The 25,806-nt window shown below is 41.2% G+C and overlaps 1 protein-coding gene across 5 annotated transcripts in view; it reads right to left on the bottom strand.

Annotated features, from left to right (window-relative positions):
* The window catches only part of TECRL (trans-2,3-enoyl-CoA reductase like), a 130,315-nt gene that overhangs the window by 80,416 nt on the left and 24,093 nt on the right, over positions 1-25,806 (bottom strand). For 2 of the 5 annotated variants that reach the window (XM_067556902.1, XM_067556901.1), the window contains exon 2: positions 2,489-2,540. In XM_067556902.1, the coding sequence (XP_067413003.1) occupies positions 2,489-2,540 (52 nt within the window). Of the gene's footprint in view, positions 1-2,488; positions 2,541-2,905; positions 3,089-8,208; positions 8,776-25,806 lie in introns of all 5 variants that reach the window. The other 3 variants (XR_010921495.1, XR_010921494.1, XR_010921496.1) reach the window with 3 other exon arrangements.

The raw sequence follows: 25,806 nt of genomic DNA on the forward strand, positions 1-25,806 counted from the left end.
CAGAGAATTTCAACCAGTTACTTCTGTATGGAGCCCAGTGACTTGTGTTTGACAAAAGCATCCAGTCTTCATTTGCCAACATCAATCAATGGAAAATATCAAGTCTTTCCCTTGGTAGTTTGTTCTAAGGTTTTGTGTGGTTAACCATGTGCCCCACTTCTAGTTTGAATTTGTCTGAGTAACTTCCAGCTAGTAATTCTTGACTCCAGGGGAGACAGGCAGAACACGAGCCTTTTAATCCCTGGTATTTTCTCCTCATGTTGAGCTCTTATTCAAGCCAATGGGAATTGCAAACAGATGTTTGAAGCTTGCCTGTGATCCTAAGGGGCCCACTCTGCTTCCATTACTCATCCTGTGAAGTACTTTACTCCAACAGAGAACAGAGAGTTGTGCTGAAGGAGGGCATGCCTTAGAAGGGTGGCAGAATCAGGACCTATGAAGTTTATTGTAATTACTTCATTATTGTGAATATCTGGAGACAATTCAGATTTAAAGACATATTTCAGCATATTTGCTTCTGCCTACATCATTTAGAAAGGCCATATGGCAGTAAGCACATGTGGATTGATCTATAGCCCATAGATTAGCCTATTAAAGTGATATGTCCTCTATCACCATTGTACATCATGGTAATGGTGGGGCTACTTATGGGTCAAATCCTTTAATCAAAGTCCATTGAAATCAGTAGAAAGATTCACATGGACTTCAGTGGGATTTAGAACAGGCTCTAAAGGTACCAGTCCATATAAAAGTTGCTGAATTGACACATCATTCTATTTTCTTCGATCAAGTGCATGCATTAATGGCATCACAAGCATGGTGTTTATACAATGGATCAGGATCCAGAAAGACTGGAGTAGCCAGCTTCAGAAAGACTATATCAATGTAGACTAAAGTGATATGCATCAAGATCACACACAGATCCTCAGATAAACAGCTTTATCCAAGCTAAATGAAACGACGAATAAGGACTCCCATAGAGCAATACACTCACTATTTTCTTCCCAGGCACATTTGAAAACAATGTTCCCCAATTTGGCCCATCAGCTCAACAGAGGAAGAACATCCATGTTGCATCATTTCTCTACAGTCAGCAAGTGCAGTAGGAAGATAACTAGGTGACAAATGTTTCCTTAATTTCATCTAGAGACTGAGAGCCCTGCGGAAGACTTGTACATGGAACTTCAAATCACTTATGGGAAATAGCTGCTGCTCGTACTGCAGAAGTGAGTTAGGGGCAACATCCACATACCATGGAGGTAAGTGCCATGTAAAACCAAAGTTCCTTTCACACCTGTCAGGATTCTCGACAGACATTTTAGACAAAAAGTTGGAGTCCAGTTGCATTCCCAACTCATCTTCCCAGGTTTTCACCACCCATTTGTGGGTGTATGGATGGAGGGGGAGGGAATGTAGATTCAAATCAAATTGCTTTAATTTCTGCCCATGCCTGGGCATCAACTCTATAATCTACAGATTATCAGGATCTACTGTTTTATATACTCAACTATCTGAAAAAGAGAGGAAAAACTGTCCGATGATTAAAGAACTAGACAGGGAGGGTGTAATTCTGGACAGACTTACAGACGTTGTGATTTGCTCAGGGTAACAGTGACTCATCTCTCATCAGTAAAATGGGGATAATGCTACTAGAGCTAGCTAGAAAGCAAGAATTCCATTTCATGAAAGATATTAAGGTTTTGACACTTGGTTTCACTCAGCATCAGGAAGAAATAAAGACCTTTCAACTTGTTTTCTGCAAACAGATAGAATACATGCATACAGGCCCCACCTGTGAATAGCCAATAGCCCCAGTAGCTCGAGCCCCTATCTGGGATGTGGAAGAGGCAGGCTCAAATCCCTGTACTGAATTAGGCACAGCAGGGATTTGAATGCCAGTCTCATGTCTCCTAGATGAGTGCCCCAACAACTTAGTCATTGACTATTTGGGAGGTGGGTGGAAGATCCATCCCCATCTCTGGTTGTGACCAGAAATTGTATCTTGGACTTGAGAAACCTTCCCAACAAAGGTTTAGTCAGAACTGATATTTGTCCACAAAAAATTCCATTTTGATTAGTTGGCATTTTGTGGTGGAGAGGTTTCCTCAACTCACTCTAAACACTCTTTGAATTGAACAGCATAGTTTAGATAATGACTGTCTTGTCTGTGCGCTTGTATAACACCCAACATACTGGAGGACCTAATTTCTGTTGAGGCCTTTATTTGCTATTGTAACATCAAGATAAGAAAGGTCTTTCCCTCCCCTGACTTCAGGGAGTCAAATGTATTTATTACCTTGCTGCAGCTCTGGGAATCGACAGCACTTCCAGTGTCATTGTTACTCCAAAACTCACTCTAATTTACCACCACAGCTATCAGGTCAGTCTAAACCCTTGTGTGAAATGTCATGAAAAAGTAAGTTTGACAAACTTTTCCAGGCAAAAAGGCTCTGGTGCATGCCTCTAGCGAGACATACTGAGTACTTACATGCTTTGTGAAATTTATGTTTTACATCAAGGAGGGTAGATGATGGAGGTACCTGAAAAAGAAAACAGGAGCAGATTAATATTTGCTTCTTCCTCCTCTTCCAGTTGGCGGGGGGGAGGGGAGGGGAGAAAATAAACCAAATTCATTGCACAAGTAGCCATTTCAGTTTACCTGCAGCAGCTTAAGCCAATGTCCATGCAACCCAGTGACTTCACCTCTGTTTATCCACTAAACACTATTTTCCCCTGTGGGTTTTGGTTATAACTGGAATTAGCCTGATGTGGCCAGTAACTGGTATAAACAACACTGGCATGAATTCCAATTGCAGAGGCGGAAAGCTGCTATTTCTGATGAGATTGATCTTCGGGGGGAAGGGAACTAACCAATAGGACTACTTAAGGAGTAAGTACTACTCACTAGCAATAAGGGCTTCTGAAGCAGGCCCTTGTAAAGGGACAGGTAGGGAGTGGGCAGTTTTCCAGTGGGACTGCTTACAGCGCAAAGAACTACTCAGTATAAGGGTACCAGAATCTCTCTTCCAATAAAGAACTGCAGAGCTACTTCATTATGCCTCCTTAAAACTCTCCTTGCCTGTGATACCTACAAAAAAAGAAAATTCAAGCAATGCAGTTCAGGTTCTTAAAGGTACAGACTAGCAAGAATATTGGTCATCCTGATAATCAGGGGCCCGTGGCACAATCAGACAGTTTCTGTAGCTTCTTCTCTAAATAAATGTATTTTATGTCCTATTGTTCAGGTGCACACCAAGTCGTGGTATTTTATTTTTGAAAAACAGTTGAAAGGTGCCATAGAATTTTTTTTTTTTTTTTTTAAAAACACAACACATGTTGATTTTAATGAGGCATAACATACATTATATCTGAGAAGGACAGTAGAGATTCCCTATTCATTTGCAGTGTAAGGAGAGGGCTTGCTAAATAATTTGGTAAAGGACACAAAGAATTTAAGTCTTAGGTTAACAATTCAGACCAGGCCCTGGGAAATAGCAATCAAAGCTCATGAGTGATTGGTGGCCTGCGGAAGATATGCTAATGGTCTCAGTTCAACTCTTGGTAGGAGAAGATCCATGTTAATAACACCCTATGTTGGTTGTCTAATAAGACAAAGCTAAAAGAAAATCTTCAGCTGGTGTAAATAGTCATAGCTCCAGGGGAGCATCACTTCACTGATATCTGCCCAGACAACTTTGATGGTCAGTAGGGCATTCCAGCAATCCCCTTTCCAGGAGCCATTCAGGCTCTGGATGCCATGGGTCTACATGTATGTGAAACAGTAAGAGGACAGAACAGAACCCTTGAGGAGCAGCAGAAGATACAGTGGCTAGGGTGGGAACATCTTAGTTCGGGTTGTAGAAGTGTGTCTTGTGTGGGGATTACAGTAGGTTAAAAAAGGGATCATTTATTTAAATTCTGATGATTGAAGCTCTAGAAAGCGTAAAATAAGTGTGCAGAAGGCTGCTTTTCCTACATAAGGAATTTTCCAGTGTTGCTTTTAAAGAATAGAAGTCCAGATTTCTGCGAGAGAGGAAGGATGATCCAGGGGTTAGGGTGTCAGTCAGTGACCCACGTTCCATTCTCTGCTCTGCCAAAAGCTTCTGAGACACCTTCACCAAGATATTTAATCTCTATGGTTCTCTTCACCATCTTAAAACAAATTGGCAAAAACAGTATTTGTCTAACTCACAGGGGTGTTGTTGGGTGCTCAAAGTCTATGGTAAAGGGGGCCAGTTAAGTGCCTTAGACTTCATTTCTTGCGACCTTTGAAGAGGATGGGGGGAAAATATTGATCCAAGGTAATAAGATAGAGGATCAAGAACAAACAGCTACAATTAAATACAGAAACATTAATTCAGTACACAGTGCAAATATATAATATATGCGTCTTTAGCATAAGTGATGAATCAATGTTCTAAAGCAGTAAGATACAGACTAGCCAGGCAATTAGATGTGAATTTGATAGAACAGAGCGATGGAAGCATATGTTTCTGTTGAACAGTAAATTGCTTTCTTTAAATTACAAAATTATAATTGGGGTGATGACTTCAGTAAATTACTTAGAGTTCAGGTTCTTGTTCTTGACCTCCATTTTTGTGAATACCAGGTTTATTTGGGCATTAGCTCTTCCTTTCCTCAGCCAAGGTCCAGTGTTTGTTGACATTGTTGAGAGTTAATCTATACCTAGGGCTGGGTTCTCCTTACTTACACCAATGTAAATCAGTAGTAATTCCACTGAGGTCAATGGGTGAAATCCTTAAAGTCAACAGCAAAACACCCCCATTGACTTCTGTGGGGCCAGGATTTCACCCAATGAAGTTACACCAGGAAAGCGAGGAGCATCCGATGCTGAATTTTTTGGCACTGTTTTGGAGTTCTAGAACTAGCATCATCTTACCCTGTTGGTACAATGATAAAAGAAAACTTTTTATCCATACCTGTTGGACATAAGCCATTCCATAAGAGTACCAACAGAATCTTTATAGAACTCCATGTCATATTATATATGCCACCATTTTACAGTAATGTTTTAAAGAGCTTTCAGAATTTGGATCAGTTCCAGTATTCCTCTGCTCTTTAATATAAAGCCAGGATCTCTTCATTATCTCAGTCCAATCACAGAGGGCCTGAAGGTAGAGAGACTTAGAGATTTCTAAAATGTAGTCTAAAATTTACTGAAAATAGCTTTCCCCACACAATATTTTATGATCTGGAGCTTGGAATTTCCCAGTGTTAGAAGCAAGTGCTGTATACCCAGAACTAAGGGTCTGAAAGACAAGAAGCCAGGTGAGAAAAGAAAAGAAACCCAGACATTTTATTTCCTGAACCCAGGAACACAACCCACATCAGGATTCTAAAGGTTTATGCCCTTGACATAAGGCAGGGGGCAATGTTTCTCATGCTTAGGGGCTGTTCTTACACCAGAAAAAGGATTCCTGACTGTCTAGATGTCTACAGTTACTAGTGGTTTTAATGTCTGCAGCCCCATGCAAGAGCAGGGCCTCATTGTACTAGGTGCTGAATAAACATCTTAGCTTAAAAAAAGACTTGCTACTCCAATGAACCTATGATCAAAAGAGACAAGGGAAAACAGATCAGCAGCATAGCCAGGAATGGAACCCATGTCTTCTGACTCCCACCCAAAAAGCACTTCATCCACAGCACCATAGTGCCTGCCCTCGTTCAACTCAAAGCTCCTGTTTTGAGCCCTGATTAGGTTTGAGGTACAATACCACCTGACCACCACTAGTCCAGGACTGAATTTTGGCTCTCTTATACCTCAGAGCAATGTAATTTTGTGGGAGACATGCAAAGTTGGGGAGAAATGAGGAAACATTTGACAGATGGCAGTTGGTTTTTAAATGCCATTCCTAAGCTTTGAGGGTTGATGTCTGTAGCATGAGGTGCTGAACACTTCCCATTATCAGCCCCTTCTTTCAGTTACTTATGGCTTTGCCAAACTTTAGCTCTTTGGACTGAAGTCAGCGGACTTTCCACTGATGCATTTCAGGACAAGAATTGAGCCGGTTAGCGTTGGATCCTTCCTTTAGATAGAGTTGGGAGGAAAATGGTTTCTTCAGCCCATGAAAGTTTGATAGTTCAAGACATTTCCTGTTCCACAAAAGGACAAGGCAGAGACATTACAATTTTTTTCACAACATGCCCCCTAACCTCCCCCAAAAAAGAGAGATTAACCTCCAAATAGATGAATCAGGCAGAGCTGAGACTGGATCTCTCACATTGGAGGGCAGTACTTTAACCACCAAGCAATCCTTAGGTGGATCTCTTTGTTTGAGCAGACATAGGATCTTGAGAAAACTTCCCAACAAGAATTTAACCAAAAACAACCCTTTCCTGTGAAGGGTCAGTTTTCCCAAATCAGCATTTCCCACCCAAAAACCTTTAGTCAGAAGCTTCCCCTGCACAGCTCTGAAGAATTAGGGAGTGGGGGATTGGGGCTATATTTAGAGTAACCTGTTGAACCAGAGGTTATAGTGGAGCACTGATGTGGCCAAGAAGGCAGAAAGATTTATTTCATGGGTCAGCTGACTACCAGCAAATAATTTCTCTATACTTCAGAAGAAGTATTCAGAATAGCAGGAGAAAAGACATTTTCCACTTCAGGATTATTCGGGACATTTATCCTGCAGAGTTAAGGATGACATATCCTATAGAAGAATTAAATACAATTGGTATGAGCCACTGCCTTAAAAAACAGGGATTTGATAAAGCAATAAGTGAAGTTATAGAGTCCAATATTGATCATCTTCAAGATGATGGTGAGATCTTACAAATCAGGAAGTCTCTTACATACTCTAGTTATCTTTTGTTCCTCTTTTTACAATGGAAAGAGTTATAAAATTGTAAGGTTGGAACACAACACCACCTCGTTACCCATTGTACTTAACTGAATAAAAACTTTTTGAAGTATTCCGAGACCATTTTTTCTCCCCTTTAAATTATTCTAGAAAGGGTGACAGCCTTGCTTTTACTCAAATTCAGTGCTCATTAAATATGCAGAGGTCATACTCGGTAAATACCAATCTTGGTCTATTTAAATAAAGAACTGCTTTTAATTTTCAAAGCAGTTCTTATTTGGATGTAGTCAGGAGAAAACCTTTTGCTTTCTGGCCATGAAGAATGCCATTTTGCCCCCTACCTTTAGATCCATGCAAAGATAATTTGCCTGGTTTATTACTCCAACCACCTCACCCACCCTTTTGCATCCTTCCATTGCCACCACTCCTACCCCCCACTCCCACCTCTTGAAAGTTTGATTTAAAAAAAAAAAAAACAAACAAAAAAAAAAACCACAACACACCACTAAACCTGTTTTATACCATAACAAATAATGGCCCTTGTTTGTTATAGAGTTAGTGTCAAGGTTGCAGAGACACATAAATTAATGGTGCCCCTGCAGATTTTCATATCATTAAAAACATTCAGAAAGTGCAACTACGCTTCCCAAATCATGCATTATAATGTATGGACTATGTCAAACATCACTAGTTTGACAATTTGATCATTTTTGAGTTGCTCTCACATAGTCTGTTGGAGCAGGAAGAACTTTTTTTTAAATTACACAATTGGAAAAATATGTATTTTTAATAGCCTCACAGAACTCAACAGCTCATATGTTGATGTTAAGGGGAGTGAAGTATGTTCTCAAAGTTAAGCAGATGCATTTCTGAATAGGGGCCCACATGTGGAAAGTTACAGCTTCAGAGATAACTATTTTACACACACGGGCCTAAATGGCTCAGTCACTAGAAGGTGGGCTGCCTCAGGGCTGGGCATTGCACAGCAGCCTTTCTGCTCTTGTTCTCCCCCCCACCCAATCAGCAACTACTTGGGATAGTCAGTGAACTATTCCCTTTCAGCCTCCCAGCTAGGAGGCCTAGACCCTCACCCTTCCAGGATAACAAGATGCCCAAACAAAAACCTAGGGTCTTAGTCACCATATACCCAGACCTTTTTGACCCCCCTGAGCTCAGTAGTCCCTGTCCTTTACTTCCAATGCTTATCCCCCCCCAATCCATCCTGTATAGGGGTGGCAGGAGAACCCAGCCCCATCTCTCCATCAGCCTAGACCCTTCTGATAAGCAGCAAGGGTCTGTTTTTGATGAATTCTCACTGGCTTCCTGGGCTACTGTCTATCTTTGCCTCCTTCCAGTCATATGTCAGGGAGTTGGGTTTGCCACTTACCTCCCTGAAGTGTCAGCTCTCTATGAAGTTTTTCCCAGTTTGTTGCTGAAGAGTTTTCTCTAGATGTCTCTTAGGCTTTCTGATGACAACGACCACCACCTAAAACCCCTGCAAGGCTGGACCCAGGCTATACATTCCCTCCTACAGCTGTCCTCTTTCACCCTTCTCCTAAAGGCTTGTTAGTTCTTCCTTTGTAGGAGCCACCCAGTTAGCTTCTCCCCAGCTGGGTCTAATCCTTGATTACCTGCCCTCCTTCCAGGTGCCACAGAATGGCCTAATTGGGCACTCTGGCTCTCCTTAACCCTATCAACTTCAGTGTGGACTTTATACAATGCCATCACAGCGAGATTATAGTGGAAAGTGTTTTGCAACCTCTCCTGTCACTCTGAGAAACCAAGTGGGTGTCACATCCAGGAAGGAAGATGGTCCAGTGGTCAGGGCAGTCACCTGGGAGGTGGGGAAACTGGATTCAGATCCCTGCTGTAGCCTTTGGTGTTCAGGCCTCCATCAGAACACAAGGAGCTGGAAAGAGGTCTGCTTCATTCCATGTCTCAATTCCCTCTGCCTCTGGGTTACATAACACAAGCCTCTTAAAAGGCACACAATCGCAAAGTGACCTGAGGCCAGTCGCTTAGGGTGGCATCCTGAAAAGGAGCCACCAATGGAAATCAAGAGTCAAACTGCTTTTGACCATGCCACCATTCGGGTATGTCTACCCTAGAAATGTAAGTTGACCTATATTAGGTCAACTTACCAGTACATTTACAACCACCGCAGTAATTTCAGGCTCCCAGCAGGGGGCAGCCCCTCCTCGGGAACTGGGTCCAGCTGCCTTGGCTTCCCATCCCCACCTGCTCCAGCACATAGCCTTGAAATTGACAAGACAGCAAACCTTCCCAGGTGGAAGCAGGGTCTAGCCACCTGGGGTTTCTCACCCCAGCTCCCAGGGAAACAGGAGGTGAGGGGTGGGGGCACGCAGCTGGGCTCTAGCTGCCTGGCTTTCTTGTCAATTTCAGGGCTGCTGTGAAATTGACAAGACAGCCAACAGCCCATGTAAGTACCCTAAGGACACCAGTCTAAGACTGATGCTTCTTTTGGAGGTGGAGTTATAATCATAGAATCATAGAATATTAGAGTTGGAAGGGACCTCAGGAGGTATCTAGTCCAACCCCCTGCTCAAAGCAGGACTAACCTCAGCTATATCATCCCAGCCAGGGCTTTGTAGCCTCACCTTAAAAACCTCTAAGGATGGAGATTCCACCAAGGTAACCCATTCCAATGCTTCACCACCCTCCTAGGGTAATGTCCAACTAGACTTGCAACTTACCGTTGCTCCTTGTTCGGTCATCTGCCACCACCGAGAACAGCCTAGCCCCATCCTCCCTGGAACCCCCTTTCAGCTAGTTGCTATCAAATCCCCCCTCACTCTTCTCTTTTGCAGACTACAATGTCGGTGTAGGAGAGCACTTACATTAGCAGGAGGAAGGCTGTCATGTAGACTGACATAATTAGGGGGACGTAAGCTGCCTCATGTTGCCCTAACTTTGTAATGTAGCCTCTGTGTCTCAGGTCCTTATCTGTACAATGGGAATAATAGCACTTCCCTGCTTCACAGGGTTGCATTAAAGAGTGAGAGAGGCTCAGCTATTACATAATAGTGTGGCCTAGTGGATGACACCCTAGACTAGGACTCCAGAGACCTAGATTCAATTCCCAGTTCTACTGTTGGTTTGCTGGGTGACCTTGGGCAAGTCACTTCACCTCCCTGTGCCTCAGTTTCCCCATCTGTAAAATGGGGATGATATCAAACTCCTTTGTTAAGAGCTATGGATGGAAAGAGGTGGGTGTTATTATAGAAGTACCTTAGACAGACAGGATATCACAAATGCAAAAACTGCTATAGAGTAGGAGTATGTCTTTGGAACTGGGGGCTGTGGGTAAAGCCTGATAAGATACGTATCCCTTTTTCATAGCATCTTTCACATTTATAAGTCTAGGAAAGATAATAAGTCCAATGATCAGTATGTAATTGTGTTTTATACTAGTAGTGCCGAAGGATTATTTTTAGTGGCTAAGAATGTCAATAAGAGTTAGAATTATAGAATTTGAACAAATAAATGATCTTCCTATTCATTATTATATTTGAATTTTAATTAGTTGTTTAAGTTTGTGGAAGATCAATACCATTGAACTATTGAATTATTCACCTCCTGTATGTGCTAATTTTCAATGACTGTTGAAATTCTGAAACTCTCCCATTTGAAATATTTGTTATATTGATTGTGTACAAACAGAGAAGGTAGATGAATACATAAAATACTGAAAGTTGGAAAAGAAGTACTGTCTTATTTCTTTAGAGTCCAGACCCTTAACACACAAGAACCAAAAACAGAGAGAGACAAAGCAGGCTGCTTTCTTTGCCAGAGCGCCAAAACTCACCCCACCTTGTGTTAGGCTGGCTTTTTGCAGACAGTCTCTGATCAACCCCCACACACTTCCTTTAGAACTCCCTAATCTGCAAAAAGGACCAGGAAACCCCTTTCAATGTAAAGTGATGGCTTAATTTGTACAGTTTTCAATACATCATGCTGTTCATTAATATCAGACAGCCAGATTCTCAGTTAGTGTAAACCTGCTCAAGTGGAGTTATGTCAGCTTGTACCAGCTGAGAATTCGTCCTAGAAAGTACATAAATGAACAATGGGAATGCCATTTATTCGTTAAAATTAAGCATGCAACAAGTATCGCTTCATTATTGCTTTCATGTACAGCCCTTGCTTAGGGCACATGTTGTGATATCAGTAATCAACAGCAACTGATGAAAAATCAGTGAGAAGAAGGAGCCTTTCTAATTCATCTTCATTTTTCATGCATTTGACTTAGTTTTAACTCATTTTTCTTCTTTATATTCATTTTCAAAGACTATTAAAAGATGTTGCACTGTCCATATCCTCCCTATATGCACTCTAGCTTTGACTCCATTTGACCTTGAACCATGAATGAGTATCATGATAATCACTTCCCAACACTCAAGGGTAGATGTTATATTATGCATGAGAGTCCCATGCTTATGGGTGGTAAGTGGTTACATATAAGAAAGTATCTTCAGTGACTTCCAGTGGCTAAAGATTTTGTGATGGAAAGTGACATCTTACCCATGGACTACTGTGGAAGTTAAACACATTTGGGCCAGATACACACAGGTACAGAAGGTAGGAGCCTAAATATCATAAACTGATGGATCTGAGCTGGGATCTGGATCTAGACTTTCCCAGAATTCACAGATGTTCAGAACTATGGTTTTAGTTCAATCCCATTATCACATATGTGGATATTGATTCATCACAATTAGTAATTTATTACAGATAATTGTGTGCCCAGATTGGCTTTGACATATAAAATAATATGAATGGCACACTGTGGTTCTGAATGAATTTCACTTGCATACAGCATACAAAAATATCAAAAATGGAGGATCCAAATTCTTGGCTGGTGCAAATCATCACAGATCTATTGACTTCTGCAGAGCTGTGCCAATATATACCATTAGAGAATGTGGTCCCAATGGTATACCAGACTGATATCATAGTAGTAGCTATATTTAGGTAGTATATTAGGTAGTAATTTCCATAGGTGCTCTGCACAAAGGATTGTTGTCTTCCTGGAGAGCTTAGAATCAATCAAATCCAATTTGAAAAGTGTAGTGGAAATAGTGCATGACCATTTATAATGTTGCAGAAGGAGACTTCACTTTCATTTAACAGTTATAAAATCCCTTTGCACCTAGAGGCTGAGAATACTTGAATATTTAGGGGCAGTCACTCTTTTTTTACTTTCCCAGATTTCATCTTTGCACTTAAAATAGTCTCTGTTTGGAAGGAAATTGCTGAAAGAGAAAGACAGACAATGCAGGAAAATACATAAGGCATTGCAGTGGGATAAGGTAAAATGGAAAGAGACAGAAGTCTGTTAACATTTTAAAAGATTTCAATCTGTTCTTGACTTTACAATGCTCACCATGTTTTCTCATTTCTGAGCAAACCTCACCAGCCTTGTTATGCAACATCACTTCATAGCCTCTTGTGGAAAGGACATTACCACGGTTAAGTTCACACTGCAGGCTCAGAAGGAAGGTCTTGTGGCTAAGAGGATTCAGCAGATCTATGATTAAGTCCCTGCTCTGACATAGGTTCACTGTGTGACCTTGGACAAGTCACCTAATCTTTCTGTGTCTCATTTCCCTATTTGTAAAATAGGGATAATAATGCTTTTCCCTTTTTTGTTTATTTAAACAGTACGCTCTTCAGCAGAGCTGGGAGAAATTTTTAAGCCAAAATTTGTTGTGTTTTGTTTAGCCAAAAATGTGGAGTCAGTTCAGCTGAAACATTTTGTGAATTTGTTTCGAGTTCCACAAATTGTTTCAGTCAAACATATTGCCTCTTATTATGTGTTTGTGCAGCACATAACACAATGGTGTCCTGATCTTCATTGAGGACTTGATATGGTAGTGGAATAAAAACCCTGATAGTAATGAGAACTGCCCACAATTCAAAATAAAAGCCAAAGGTGAACACTGGGGTGTTGGTGCAAAAATTTCCTAAATTTCCCTTCATAGGTTGCCCCAGCAGGCACTTTGCCCTCTTATGGGTTAGACCGCAAGTTCCCTACAGAAATAAAAAGAGGAGAAAGAGATGAAAGAGCAGGAAATAAAGAAGAAAATGTAATAGGGATTAAAAATCAACTCTAAAACTGGAGTGGTTCAAAATTCAAATATTTTTCACAATACCAAAGACTACAAACAGAAGATGTTTACTGCCTCTCTTTTCAATTCATTTTTTATTGTGGAAGCACAGTGCATATTAAAAAGGAGAGAATGATTTTTAAGAGAGACATTTAAACTTAGAAAGTCAGATTATCATTACTGCATTAATACATTCTGGGGCTTATTTATAGTCCATTACTATGTGGCTCAGGTACTTTGTGAGGTACCACAGGCCTCATACTTCAGAAAGTACCTGAAGCATGGACTAATGAACCAATAAATCATGCCCTGGTGTGTTTTAATGCCATAGTAATGCACATATAGGAGGTGATTGTACAATTACATTTCCATCCTGGGTTCTGCTGATTAACCAACTAGACTAATATGGCATCTGAAGTGCCCTGTGGTATTGCAATGCTACACTATATCCATAACTTACAATTACCCATGAATTATCCTCAATACAATGGGTCTGATCCTCAGCTTTACACCGCTGAGGAGTTGCCCCAATAGATATCTACTGGGCCACATCCATCCCTGTAGTAACTCCAGTTACTTTAATGGAGTTACAGCAGGGAGATAGTCGACCCACACCCATAGCCATGATGATTGCTAGTCATGACAAGCCCATTAATGTCAAAGGGATCAATTCTATTGACTTCAATGGGCTTCGAAACAGGCCCTAAAAATTTGGATTTCATATTGTATTTTTTTTGTTCAGGTCTAAAACGTCTTCTGACTAAAGTAGGGAATGAATAAGTAAAATCCTGACATTTAAAAGAGGCTTTCAAACTTTGGAAATTAGTATAATTTGAAGCATGAATCCTCTTTAATGTATTCTATCACTCTCTAAATTACCCACTTTACCAACTTCTGTGTGCCCCAAGGTTAGCAACTCTTTTCTACCAGAAAACCTGATCTCTGCTAAATAAATTAATAGCTTCAAAGGCTACTCTCCAGGTATCCTGTATCCAAAACCACACTGGAACAAGAGAAATAATAGGGAAGAAAAAGTAGAAATAATAGGGAAGAGAAAGTAGAAAATAATACATGCAATGGTAGGCGTCCAGCTTGGCTTAACAAAGAAGTATTTGGTGAACTTAAACACAAAAAAGAAGCTTACAAGAAGTGGAAGCTTGGTCAGATGACTAGGGAGGATTATAAAAATACTGCTCAAACATGCAGGAATGAAATCAGGAAGGCCAAAGCACAGTTGAAGTTGCAACTAGCAAGGGACGTGAAGGGGAACAAGAAGGGTTTCTACAGGTATGTTTCCAACAAGAGGAAGATTAGGGAAAGTGTGGGCCCCTTACAGAATGGGGGAGGCAACCTAGTGATAGAGGATGTGGAGAAAGCTGAGGTACTCAATGCCTTTTTTGCCTCTGTCTTCACAGACAAGATCAGCTCCCAGACTACTGCACTGGGATGCACACAATGGGAAGGAGATGAACATTCTGCAGTGCTGAAGGAACAGGTCCAAGACTATTTAGAAAGATTGGACATACACAAGTCCATGGGGCCAGATGCAATGAACCCGAGGGTGCTGAGGGAGTTGGCTGATGTGATTTCAGAGCCATCGGCTATTATCTTTGAAAGCTCATGGCAATTGGAGGAGGTCCCTGATGACTGGAAAAAAGCAAACATAGTGCCCATCTTCAAGAAAGGGGGGAAAGAGGATCCAGGGAACTACAGACTGGTCAGCCTCACCTCAATCCCTGGAAAAATCATGGAGCAGGTCCTCAAGGAATCCATTTTCAGGCACTTGGAAGAGAGGAAGATGATCAGGAACAGTCAACATGGATTCAACAAGGGCACGTCATGCCTGACCAACCTGATTGCTTTCTATAAAGAGGTGACTGGCTCTGTGGATGTGGGGAAAGCGGTGGATGTGATATACCTTGACTTTAGCAAAGCTTTTGATATGGTCTTTCACAGTATTCTTATCAGGAAGTTAAAGAAGTATGGCTTGAATGAATGGACTATAAAATGGATAGAGAACTGGCTAGAGCATAGGGCTCAACGAGTAGTGATCAATGGCTCCATGTCTAGCTGGCAGCCGGTCACAAGCGGAGTGCCCCAGGGATTGGTCCTGGGGCTGGTTTTGTTCAACATTTTCATTAATGATCTGGAGGATGGGGTAGATTGCACCCTCAGCAAGTTTGCAGATCACACTAAGCTGGGGGGAGTGGTAGATACCCTGGAAGGTAGGGATAGGATACAGAAGGACCTAAACAAACTGGAGGATTGGGCCAAAAGAAATCTGATGAGGTTCAACAAGGACAAGTGCAGAGTCCTGCACTTAGGACGGAAGAATCCCATGCACAGCTACAGACTGGGGACCGATGAGCTAGGCAGCAGTTCTGCGGAAAAGGACCTGGGGGTAACAGTGGATAAGAAGCTGGATATGAGTCAGCAGTGTGCCCTGGTTGCCAAGAAGGCTAATAGCATATTGGGCTGCATTAGTAGGAGCATTGCCAGCAGATTGCGGGAGGTGATTATTTCCCTCTATTCGGTATTGGTGAGGCCACATTTAGAGTATTGTGTCCAGTTTTGGGCCCCCCCACTACAAAAAGGATGTGGACAAGTTGGAGAGAGGGCAACAAAAACTATTAGGGGGCTGGAGCACAAGACTTATGAGGTGAGGCTGAAGGAACTAAGCTTGTTTAGTCTGCAGAAGAGAAGAATGAGGGGGGATTGATAGCAGCCTTTAACTACCTGAAAGGGGGTTCCAGGGAGAATGGAGCTAGGTTTTTCTCAGTGGTGGCAGATGACAGAACAAAGAGCAATGGTCTCAAGTTGCAGTGGGGCAGGTCTAGATTGGACATTAGGAAAACGTTTTCCACTAGGAGGGTGGCGAAGCACTGGAATGGGTTACCTAGGGAGGTGGTGGAATCTCCATCTTTGGAGGTTTTTAAGTTGCGGCTTGACAAAACCCTCACTGGGATTATTTAGCTGAGGTTAGTCCTGCTTTGAGCAGAGGGTTGGACTAGATGACCTCCTGTGGTCCCTTCCAACTCTATGATTCTAATGGTCTCCTTTCACATGAAGCTATCAGTTACGGTATTGACCTAGAAAGGGTGTCCATTTCTATTAGAGTTGGAAGACGTGAGTCCAATGATTCTGGTGTGGTTTAAAAGAACTTGAGTTTGTTCACCTGCAGGGTATTTTTCAGGGTTAAACTAGTTACCCAGCATAGTATTTTTTTTTTTTGTTTTGTTTTGTTTTCCCTTCCCTATCTGGTGGTTGGAGAAGAATTCAGTTGTTTAATAAATAATTAATAATAATAATACCTACCTCATAGGTATCCCTTTTCATGAGTAGATCTCAAAACACTTTACAAAGGAGGTTAGTATCATTATCCCTATTTTACAGATGGGGAAACTGAGGCATTGGGAAGCAAAGTGAATTGCCCAGAATCACCCAGCTGGCTAGTGGTCAAGCCAAAAATGGAACCCAGGTCTCCAGAGTCCCAAACTCTAGCCACAAGGTCGCACTGCAAATGTGTGCTTGAAATTAATTGTTTATTACTTTTATGGCAGTAGAACATAGAGGCCCTAGCCCAGATCAGGGGCCTATGGTTCCAGGTGCCATGTAAACACCTAGTAAGAGACACATCCTGACCCAAAGAGCTTATAATGAAAATGAGGTTAGGGAAGGATACACAGGTTCAAGTGACTTGCCCAAGGCTGGGTAGTACGGCAGTAGCTAAGCCAGTCTAGAACCCCAGCTATCAGAGCCCTAGAGCACTGCCCTATTTGCTAGACCAGGATGCCCCTCTTTGGAAGTTGAAGCAGTTTGTTCCAAATCCTCACTCCAGCACCAACCCTCAGTAGCTGGGATAGCTCTGCTGGGAGCTGGGCTGGAGGCATGGAAGGCAGGGCCAACTAAGCACTGCAGCCAAGAAACGCTTCCTCTCCAGGGATGAGAACCTGAATAGCAGCGGACCTTCCCGCCTGCACCTAGCCCATCTTTGAGCCATCCACACCCCACTGTTGTGGAGTCCTGTTCTCACGGGATTCTCCCCTTCCCTCCCCCACCAGCTTGGCAAAAATGCACAAGCTAGGTTATAGGTGAGGGTGGGGTGAGGTGCATGCTTTGTGCAAGTATCTCGGGCACAGGGAAAGGTTAGTGATTCTTTAGGGAGACGTGTCATACATGAACCCAAACATAGGGAATTAGGGCTGCAGTGCTGGCTTTGGTCAGGCCCATTGTGTTTCTCTAGGGCTGGCTTGCCTTCCCGGAGAACCCTGTCAAGTGAACTGTTATGACTGCAAGAAAGGAAAAAAAAAAACAAAAAACCCACTGGGGATACACTAAGCCGATGTGATGATTTGCACTTGATAAGGACCCCCTAAGTTTGTCCTCTAGTGTTTCTGCTTAGCTGAGTCTTAAATGCACTGGGGCCTGACTCTTCACCACCCTGCACTTTGCACAGTCTTTTTCACCAGTGCAACATCACAAAATCAGACTGGTACTCTTTTATGCCCCCTTTGCACTGGCATAGGTGACTGCAGAAGTTGTGGGATAATGGAGAATCAGGGGCATTAGCTGAATACATCATCTGAGCTCTTCCTTTCGGTCTCTCATACATCTTGTCTTGTGCGTTGAAGGACAGACTTTTGAAGCCTGACTTTCCTCCATTCCTATCCTTTGCCTCCCTTCCTTTCAATCCAAACAGATGAGTTTTCTTCTCTGACACCAGTGATCTTTGGATCAGGTCCAAGTGCATTTTGTTTTGAAGGTTCAGATAGTTTCTTATTTCATCTGAACCCATTAGCCTATCTCTATTAACAGACATAACAGTAGGTACATAATCAGTGGTTAAATGGAAAAGCTACCTGAAAGAATATTCAGAACAATTTACGAAGGAATAATCAAGGACTTCAATTTACTGTACTACCAGGAGGAAAGTTTTCTAAATAATTCTATTGTTTAGTAAAGCACGTAGACCTTTAAAAAGAACTTTGGAGTTCATGATGTTACATTAAAATGATTTGCATTTCTTCATTTGTGAAGTGAATGTACAGATATAGCGGTTAGGCAACTGAATTATACTAGAAAACAATTTTATAGTTCACACTTATAACAGCTGGAGAAACCCCAGAACTGAATGTGTTCAGAAGGTCTAAGAAATCTTTCAAAAATATTATGCAAATACCCCATCTGGGTTTTAGTGGTCCTGAAAATACAGGTTTTGGTTAGCTACTGCTGTTCCCATGCTTATCACTTTTAGATTATGAGTCTTGGCTTCTGTACAGTGTTATAAAACTTGTTCTTGTCTTAACAGAAAACCTGAGTATATTGCCTAGAAAAGGAGTTCTTCATGCTCCTTCTCCTAGCTCGTCATTGCTGTATTGTAGAGCCAAATAAGAGAGTCTGATGTAAAATGAAATGTCCTGTTATTGCAGGGAATAGCTTTAGGAACACGCAATACCCTATCTTAAAGGTAACATTTGCTCACTTAGAAATGAATGTGATCGTTATAAATATAACATACAGGTCAGGGTGTGGGAAGTTATTTTTACTTGCTGGAGATGATTATACATACATGACTCATGCCTGCTTTATTTGGCTGCTTGTGAACTATGGAGGAAAATACCTACTTTATTATTCCACTCTTCAAGGAGTGGAAATCAGTGAAGTTCTTTCTTGGTGGGATATACCATGGGCTATTTTTCTTTAAAATAAGGACAACAGGCCTGATTATGCTCTCATACCAGTATAAAACAGGAGCAACTCCACTGAATGATGATGATGATGGTAGCCCTAGAAGGCCCAGCCATAGAGCAGGACCACATTGTGCTAGGTGCTATACAAATGCAGAACAAAAAAAATGGTCCCTGGTCCAAACAGTTTACAATGTAATTAAGCCACTAGAGTTACATCCTTGCAAAACTGGTGTGAGTGAGTTCAAAATCAGGCCTATTGTAGCTTTGTGGTTTACGCTGATTATACATTATCTAGCAACAGGGCCCACAAAATTGTATATATTATTAATAATATTAATTACTACTTATTTGTACTGTAGAAAGGCTAGGGAACTCTAGTCACAGACTAGGACGCCATTGTGTTAGGTGTGGTACAAACACAGAACAAAAGGATGATTCTTTCCTCAGAGAGCTTCCAATTGAAGCAGACAGCAAGAAATGTCAATGGTTAGTCCACAGTTTAAATAATTGTATACATATGAATGTTAATAAATATTCAGAATAATACATAGCTCTTACATTGTGCTTCTCATCAGTAGATCTCAAAGCACTTCCTAAAGATCAGTATCACTATCCCTATTTTACATGTCAGACGTATTATACATGTCAAAATGTATATGTGTAAAAATGTCTGTGTCTTAACAGGATTGTCAACCCCAAGCATTCAAAAATCATGAATCAGGCCCCCAAATCATGATACTGTCATAAAAATCATGAGATAGAAAATAAAATAATAAATCTGAAGGCTTATTTATTTGCCTTCTGGATTCTGAGCTTTTAGGGTACACATTTTCAAGTTTTTCCTCTGCAATCATGAGGGTTTGAAGGTTACTTTTAAAAAAATGACTTTTAAAAAAAACTGTTGCCAATGCTGCATCTAACATTTATGTGCGTATTGTGCAGAAGTAGAAAATGGCATGGGGCCATTGTGGACAAGCAGAAAATGGAGAGTGGAGTTGCAATGGGGGAGGGGCAAGAGTAGGTGGGAGCACTGGATTGGTAGGAGCTGGCTTGCAGAGCAGAGGGAAAGTGGGTTTCCCAAGGTCTGTAGGATACCCGGAGAGGAGCTCCCATCTGGCACATTTTAGAAAGCAAGATCTCCTTGTGAAGACCTCAGAAAGCTCAAAGCTAAGAGATTTCTGCCCTGTAAGAGACACGAGCTCTGGGAGTGCATCTTCGTGCATAGCTCAGCCAGCAAAATGCTAAATCACATAACTGCTGAGCTCTAAGGAGGAAAGCTTTGCTGAGGAAAGCTTTCGCTGTTGGTTTCCCACAGGTGATTTCCCCTGCACAATGATGTTGTACAACGCATTCTGCCTTAAAAAGCAACTCATGCAACATTAATTACACCGTGCAACATTTCTTGGAAAACCGCATTTTAGTACAAGTTAATCTGAAGAAAAAATAGTATGTGGTAAATATTGCAGCATAAACAAAAATGGCTGAGTTGATTTAAGTGTTCATAAATCAAACCGTTGCACATTTATAACCTTAAAAACAAACTATTTCAAGATTTTAGAATAATGTACAGACAAAGCTGGTTGAAAAATGGTAGGTATCATTCCCTAAAAATGTTGAAAATTTCTAATTTTTTATATAAATTTGAAAGTTGAACACCAACATTTTTTCTGTTTTTCATAACTTTCAATAAAATGCACGCATAGATTATAAGGCCTGAGGGGAACATTGTGATCATCTAGCTTGAAGTGGAGCATCTCTTTTAGAAAAACACCTGTCTTGGTTTAAAAATTGCCAGCAATGGAGAATCCACCAAGTTGTTCCAATGATTCATTACCCTCACTGGTAAAAATGTGCACCTTACTTCCACTCTGAATTTGTCTAGCGTCAACTTCCAACCACTGGATCTAGTTACATCTTTGCTAGCTAGATTGAAAAGCCCATTATCAATTTTTTGTTCCTTATGTAGATACTTATAGACTGGCTTTTTGGGTTTATTTTTTTCCTCCCTTTTCATTTTTCCTTTCCCTTCTATTTCTGCCACCTCCCACCCCATTCTTTTTCACTGCCAAAATGGAAAAAGGGAGGATGTGGAAAGGAACTAAAACCCAACAAAAATTTAGGTTTTGGGGGTGGGGGCCATTTTTTTAATTATAAAAAAGTTTTGACCAAAATATGTTGCCCAACTCAAATCACAGGCCATGTTATGCTTATAAAATAAACAGCAGGATCTTATTCAGAGGGACGAGACAATATGCCACGTTTGTTGTGAATTCAAAAAATTTAAAAAGCATTTGCCCACACACCCACACACACAAAGTTCTACAAATATGAAGTATAATTATCAGCCTCAGTTGCTCGTGTTAGTCCACTGGCCAGGTGGCTAAGACAGAGGGAGGGAGCAGGTGCGCAATGATGCTCCTGGAAGATGACTGGAGAACCAAACCCAAAGTCCTTTTCGTCTTTTTTTTTTTATAGGGGTAAGCTCTTATGCCACTTTATGGGTTTTGCTTCGTTACACTGCATTTGCATCCTGGTGTGATTATTCATCACCTATATTTTGCAAGCATGACTATTGTTGTTTTTTTTTATAGGGAGGAGAACCGGAGTTACTGCCTGCTGTGAGCAAGCAGGTGGGGAGAGATTAACAGATTCTGTGCCAAGAAGGGACCATTAAGATCATCTGGCTGGACCTTCTGTATAAACACAGGCCAAAAAATCTCACCCACTGATTCCCACATAGAACCCCATCACTTCTGTTTGAGCTTGAGTATCTTTTTGGGCTTTTCTACATGGGGATGTTAGTGTGGAGTGAGCTAGGGTGTGAATTGAAAATGCAATAGCTAGTTCACACTAACTTTCCTTGTGGACACTCTGAGGGTGGGTCTACACTGCAGCAGCACCCTGGTAGAGTAGACACTTACTATAGCAATAGAAGAGTTTTTTCCAACCCTCTCTCTCGGGAGGCAGGAGCTAGGTCAACGGAAGAATTCTTCTGTTGATCTAACTACATCTACTGCGGGGTTAGTTTGACTTAACTCCATTGTACCTGGATTGTAATTTTTCACAGCCCTGATCTATGTACCTTGGTCAACCAACGTTTTAGGTGTAGACCAGGCCTCTCTCTGCATGATTGAGTGCCTTTGTGCGCTTTAGCTTAACATACTCTTAGTGCAATGTCAAAATGACTACATGGGAAGTTCGTGCGGAGTAGATGGTGTGCATTAGCTACTCCAGGCTTTTCCCCCATGTGGACAAGCCCACAGAGACATCCAGTCTTGATTTAAAGACTCAAAGTGATGGAGTATCCACCACTTCTCTAGGTAAATTGTTCCAATGGTTAATTACCTTCACTATTACAAATTTGCACCTTATTTTTGGTCTGAATTTGTCTAGCTTCAGCTTCAAACCATTGAATCTCATTATGCCTTTGTCTTTCAGATTAAAGAGACATCTATTATCAGAAATCTAGGTATTTGTAGAGTATGAGCAAATCACCTCTTAACTTTCTCTTGAATAAGCTAAATACAATGAGCTTCTTTAGTCTTTCACTATAATGCAGGCTTGCCAGACCTCACATCATTCTTGCAGCTCTTTTCTGAACCTTTTCCAATTTTTCAACATTCTTTTTGAACTGTGGACATCCTAACTGGGCACAGTATTCTCACTACTGCCATAGATAGAGGTAATGCCACCAGGGCCCAAGCATAATCTTTTCGGGCCCAGTACAAACTTGTAACATGGGCCCCCTCCCATGCACATACCACAATCCCTCATCCCAGACATACAATCTCATGAGCCATGACAATCTTTTTTCCTCATGGTAATGGGGGTTGCAGCCTAGGCCAGGCCCCACAGGGCCTCCGGGCCCCGGTAAAGTGTACCCTTCCCCCTCCCCCCATGTGGGGGCCCTGAATGCCACCATACCTGATATTTCTCCACTTATACATCAAAAGAGCAAGGTCACCCACTTAGCTACAGCATCACATTGGGAGCTCATGTTCATTTCATTTTCTGCCATGACCCTTATGTCCTTTCCAGAGTCACTGCTTTCCAGGATACAGTCTCCGATCTTATAAGAGTGACCTACACTCTTGATTGCTAGATGTATGGTCCTATATTTGTCTGTACTAAAATACATTTCATTCAAATGAGCCAATGTAATCACACAATCCAGGTCGGTCTGTATAACTGATCCATCCCCATCAATAACTACCACTCAACCATTTTTGTGGCATCTGAAATTTTTTCCAAATAAACCCCTGGCCCTGTCTACCACGTAACAACCAGAATAGCTGGCTGGGCACAGAGCCAGTAAGCTTCTCCATGAAAAGTGATGAAGTAACTTACTATCTGTCTGGTGAGAAAGGAGAGGAACTAGGACACAATCGTGCAAACTGATCTATGAAGCTGGACTCTTTATGCTTGCGTAAGGCCTCTTTGATTTCACTGCAGCATCATGCAGGCACAGGTGTCAGCCCACACAAATCTCCTTGAAAGATTAGGGCTTACCACTCCAATACTGCAAAAACTTAAGCAAGACAGTAACTTTGCTCATGTGAGTAGTCTCACTGCAGTCAATAAGAATACTCATGTGAGAATACTTAAGCAGTGCTTAAGCATTTGAAGGATCAGGACCTAAGTCTGCAACTAACTTTCCATTCTAAGTCCCTTTTTGGTTCCTCCCCTCAACTTTCTAACTTCTTCAGCCTAAAATGTTGAGCGCATGTTCTCCTGCTAGAAGATAAGTTTTGGGAAATTTTGAAGAATAACCAGACAAAAAATGTTGCATATATGAGCGTTTGAAATTTCTGAAAAAAATCTCCAGACTTTTTTCCCCCCATAACATCTATTCTCTGAGGTAGTTCCACTACAAACATAAAAATACTAAAATATTCCCCTAACCATAGATGCCACTGATATTACAGATGGATCCCCTTTTCACCTGCCCCCCCATCTCTTCTTTAGAAGTGTTTTGAGATTTTTAATTGTAATATATGACTACATACACTCATCTGTAGAATGCATTCATGCTTCACTATGCGTGAATAATATATACATTTCAAACACGTGCTGATAAAATGTTTGTACCTCACTTCAGCATCCTCTACTATGCCCATATGCACAAATTGCTTTAAGTGGAGCACATGCTGTGAATATTGAAAATAGAGAAGCGCTCTCAGACTGGGTTCTGAGGGCTCAGTCTTGCATGTGCAGAGTGCTCGATCCTGATCCAACAAAATACTTAAGCATGTGCTTAAAATTAAGCACATGAGCATTCACACTGAAGTCCAGGGGATTAGTTATGTTTACAATTAAATATATGCTTCAGTTTATTGATGGATGGTTCTCATTACCATGTAAAGTGAAGCGGATATACATTGTAAGCTCTTTGGGGCACGGACTCTATATTCACAATATGTGCATACAGCACAGAGTACAATGCGTTCTGATAGTTGAGTGCAGCTATTTTTATTTGCCCCTCACTTCACTAGTATAACAACATTCATAGCAGAATCTCAAGAGCTAAGTATTAATAATTCTATATACAGTACATCAATGGGTTACATAAATCTATGCAAAATGTATGACCAGAGCAACCAATTCTGGTGATTTTATCACAAGTCTTGCAATATTAGGTGTTTTTCTTAAAGCTCCAGTTCCTGGAGACAGGGGATTATGTGAGAATCTCATCTTAAAAAAAAAAAAAAAAAAAAAAAATCAACTCCTTCTCCCCCCCCCACCCCATTTCTTGTCTTCATGGTTTCAGAGGAAAACCTGAACATTTGAACCAAGTGTAACCTACAGGTCAGAAACCATACAAAAAGGAAAAAGAACCTAACATTTATTAGTGTTTACACTTCATGATATTTAAGCCAGTCTTGTGATTTTTATTTTTTTTTGCGGGGGGAGGGGGGGGGAGAGTGTGGGACCCTTTTTAAAATATCTGGGGTTGGCAATGTTGAATTACTCTTGCCATCCTTTCCTATACCCCACCCTGAAGAAACTTCACCCCCTCCCCACACTACAGTCTGGCATCTTTTCCTACAGAGATAGTAAGAGAAAGAAGGGATCAGTCAAACATCTCTATATTGACGTATCACCCATTATCATTATCATTTAATAAATCAAGTGGGCCTAAACAAGATTAGGGTCACATTGTGCTAAGAGACAGTCCTAAAGAGCTTACAGTCTAAACAGACAAAGGAAATACTATTATTCTCATTTTTCAGAAGGGGAATTAAGGCACAGAGTAATCCAGTGAAATCAAGTGATTTATCCAACATTGCACAGGAAGTCTGTGTGATCACTTGAACCCACATCTCCTAAATCCTACTCCATTGCCTTGTCCATCTTCCTTGCTATCTAACCTATAGCTCTCGGATGTATTTTCTCCTTGCTGAATGTACAGATCCTCTATTAACTTTAATGGGCTTTCTGTGCAAATGTAATGATGACAACTAACCCCTCTGGTAGCACTGCCTGGTGCTTTTCTTCAGAGGGATTAATCATCTCTTCACTCCACCTGAGCCTCCATAAGGGTGAGAGAATAAAAGGCACTTGTTCTGTCATTATTGATTTAGTTTTCCATCAGATTTATTAGACTGGGAATATTACACCGGCATTTGCTAAACAGCACACTCAGAATTGTTAACAATGTGCAAGGACAGAATTAGAACGTATATATTTTAAAATATGTGCTTACTGCGCCCATCTATTATTAATCTTGACAAGAAATTATTACACGCAGGGCTGAGAAGGGAAGCTAACAGCAATTATATTAGAAATAGGAAGCAGACATTAGAAGTGTCATGTTAGGCCTGTGTCTATGCTACATTTAATTAAACAGTAGGTTACGTGAAATCCAGTAAAATGTTCTCTTGATTGCTGTAATAAACTAGAAATATGGCGAATTGATACCAATGAACTCAACCAATGAGTTAGAATACAGAACTAACATTCATCTCAGCCTTTGGAGTTGCTTTGAAGTGGGATTTTTGTAGTATACTATAGGGTTTGAACACTCAAATGAGTGGGAACTGGACATCCAAATGCCTCAGGAAGCTTTGGAAATCTCAACCTTGTGTTGTTTTTTCAGTGATCTCTTTGGATGATGCCAGAGGCTGGAGGTGGGAATGGAGAGGTGCTCACTGCAGCCAGTGCAGAAGT

This window comes from Emydura macquarii, unplaced genomic scaffold (genome assembly GCF_026122565.2).
Source record: "Emydura macquarii macquarii isolate MOO-44397 ecotype Brisbane River unplaced genomic scaffold, CSIRO-AGI_Emac_v2 contig_1790, whole genome shotgun sequence".
In the NCBI taxonomy this organism is placed as follows: domain Eukaryota; kingdom Metazoa; phylum Chordata; order Testudines; family Chelidae; genus Emydura; species Emydura macquarii.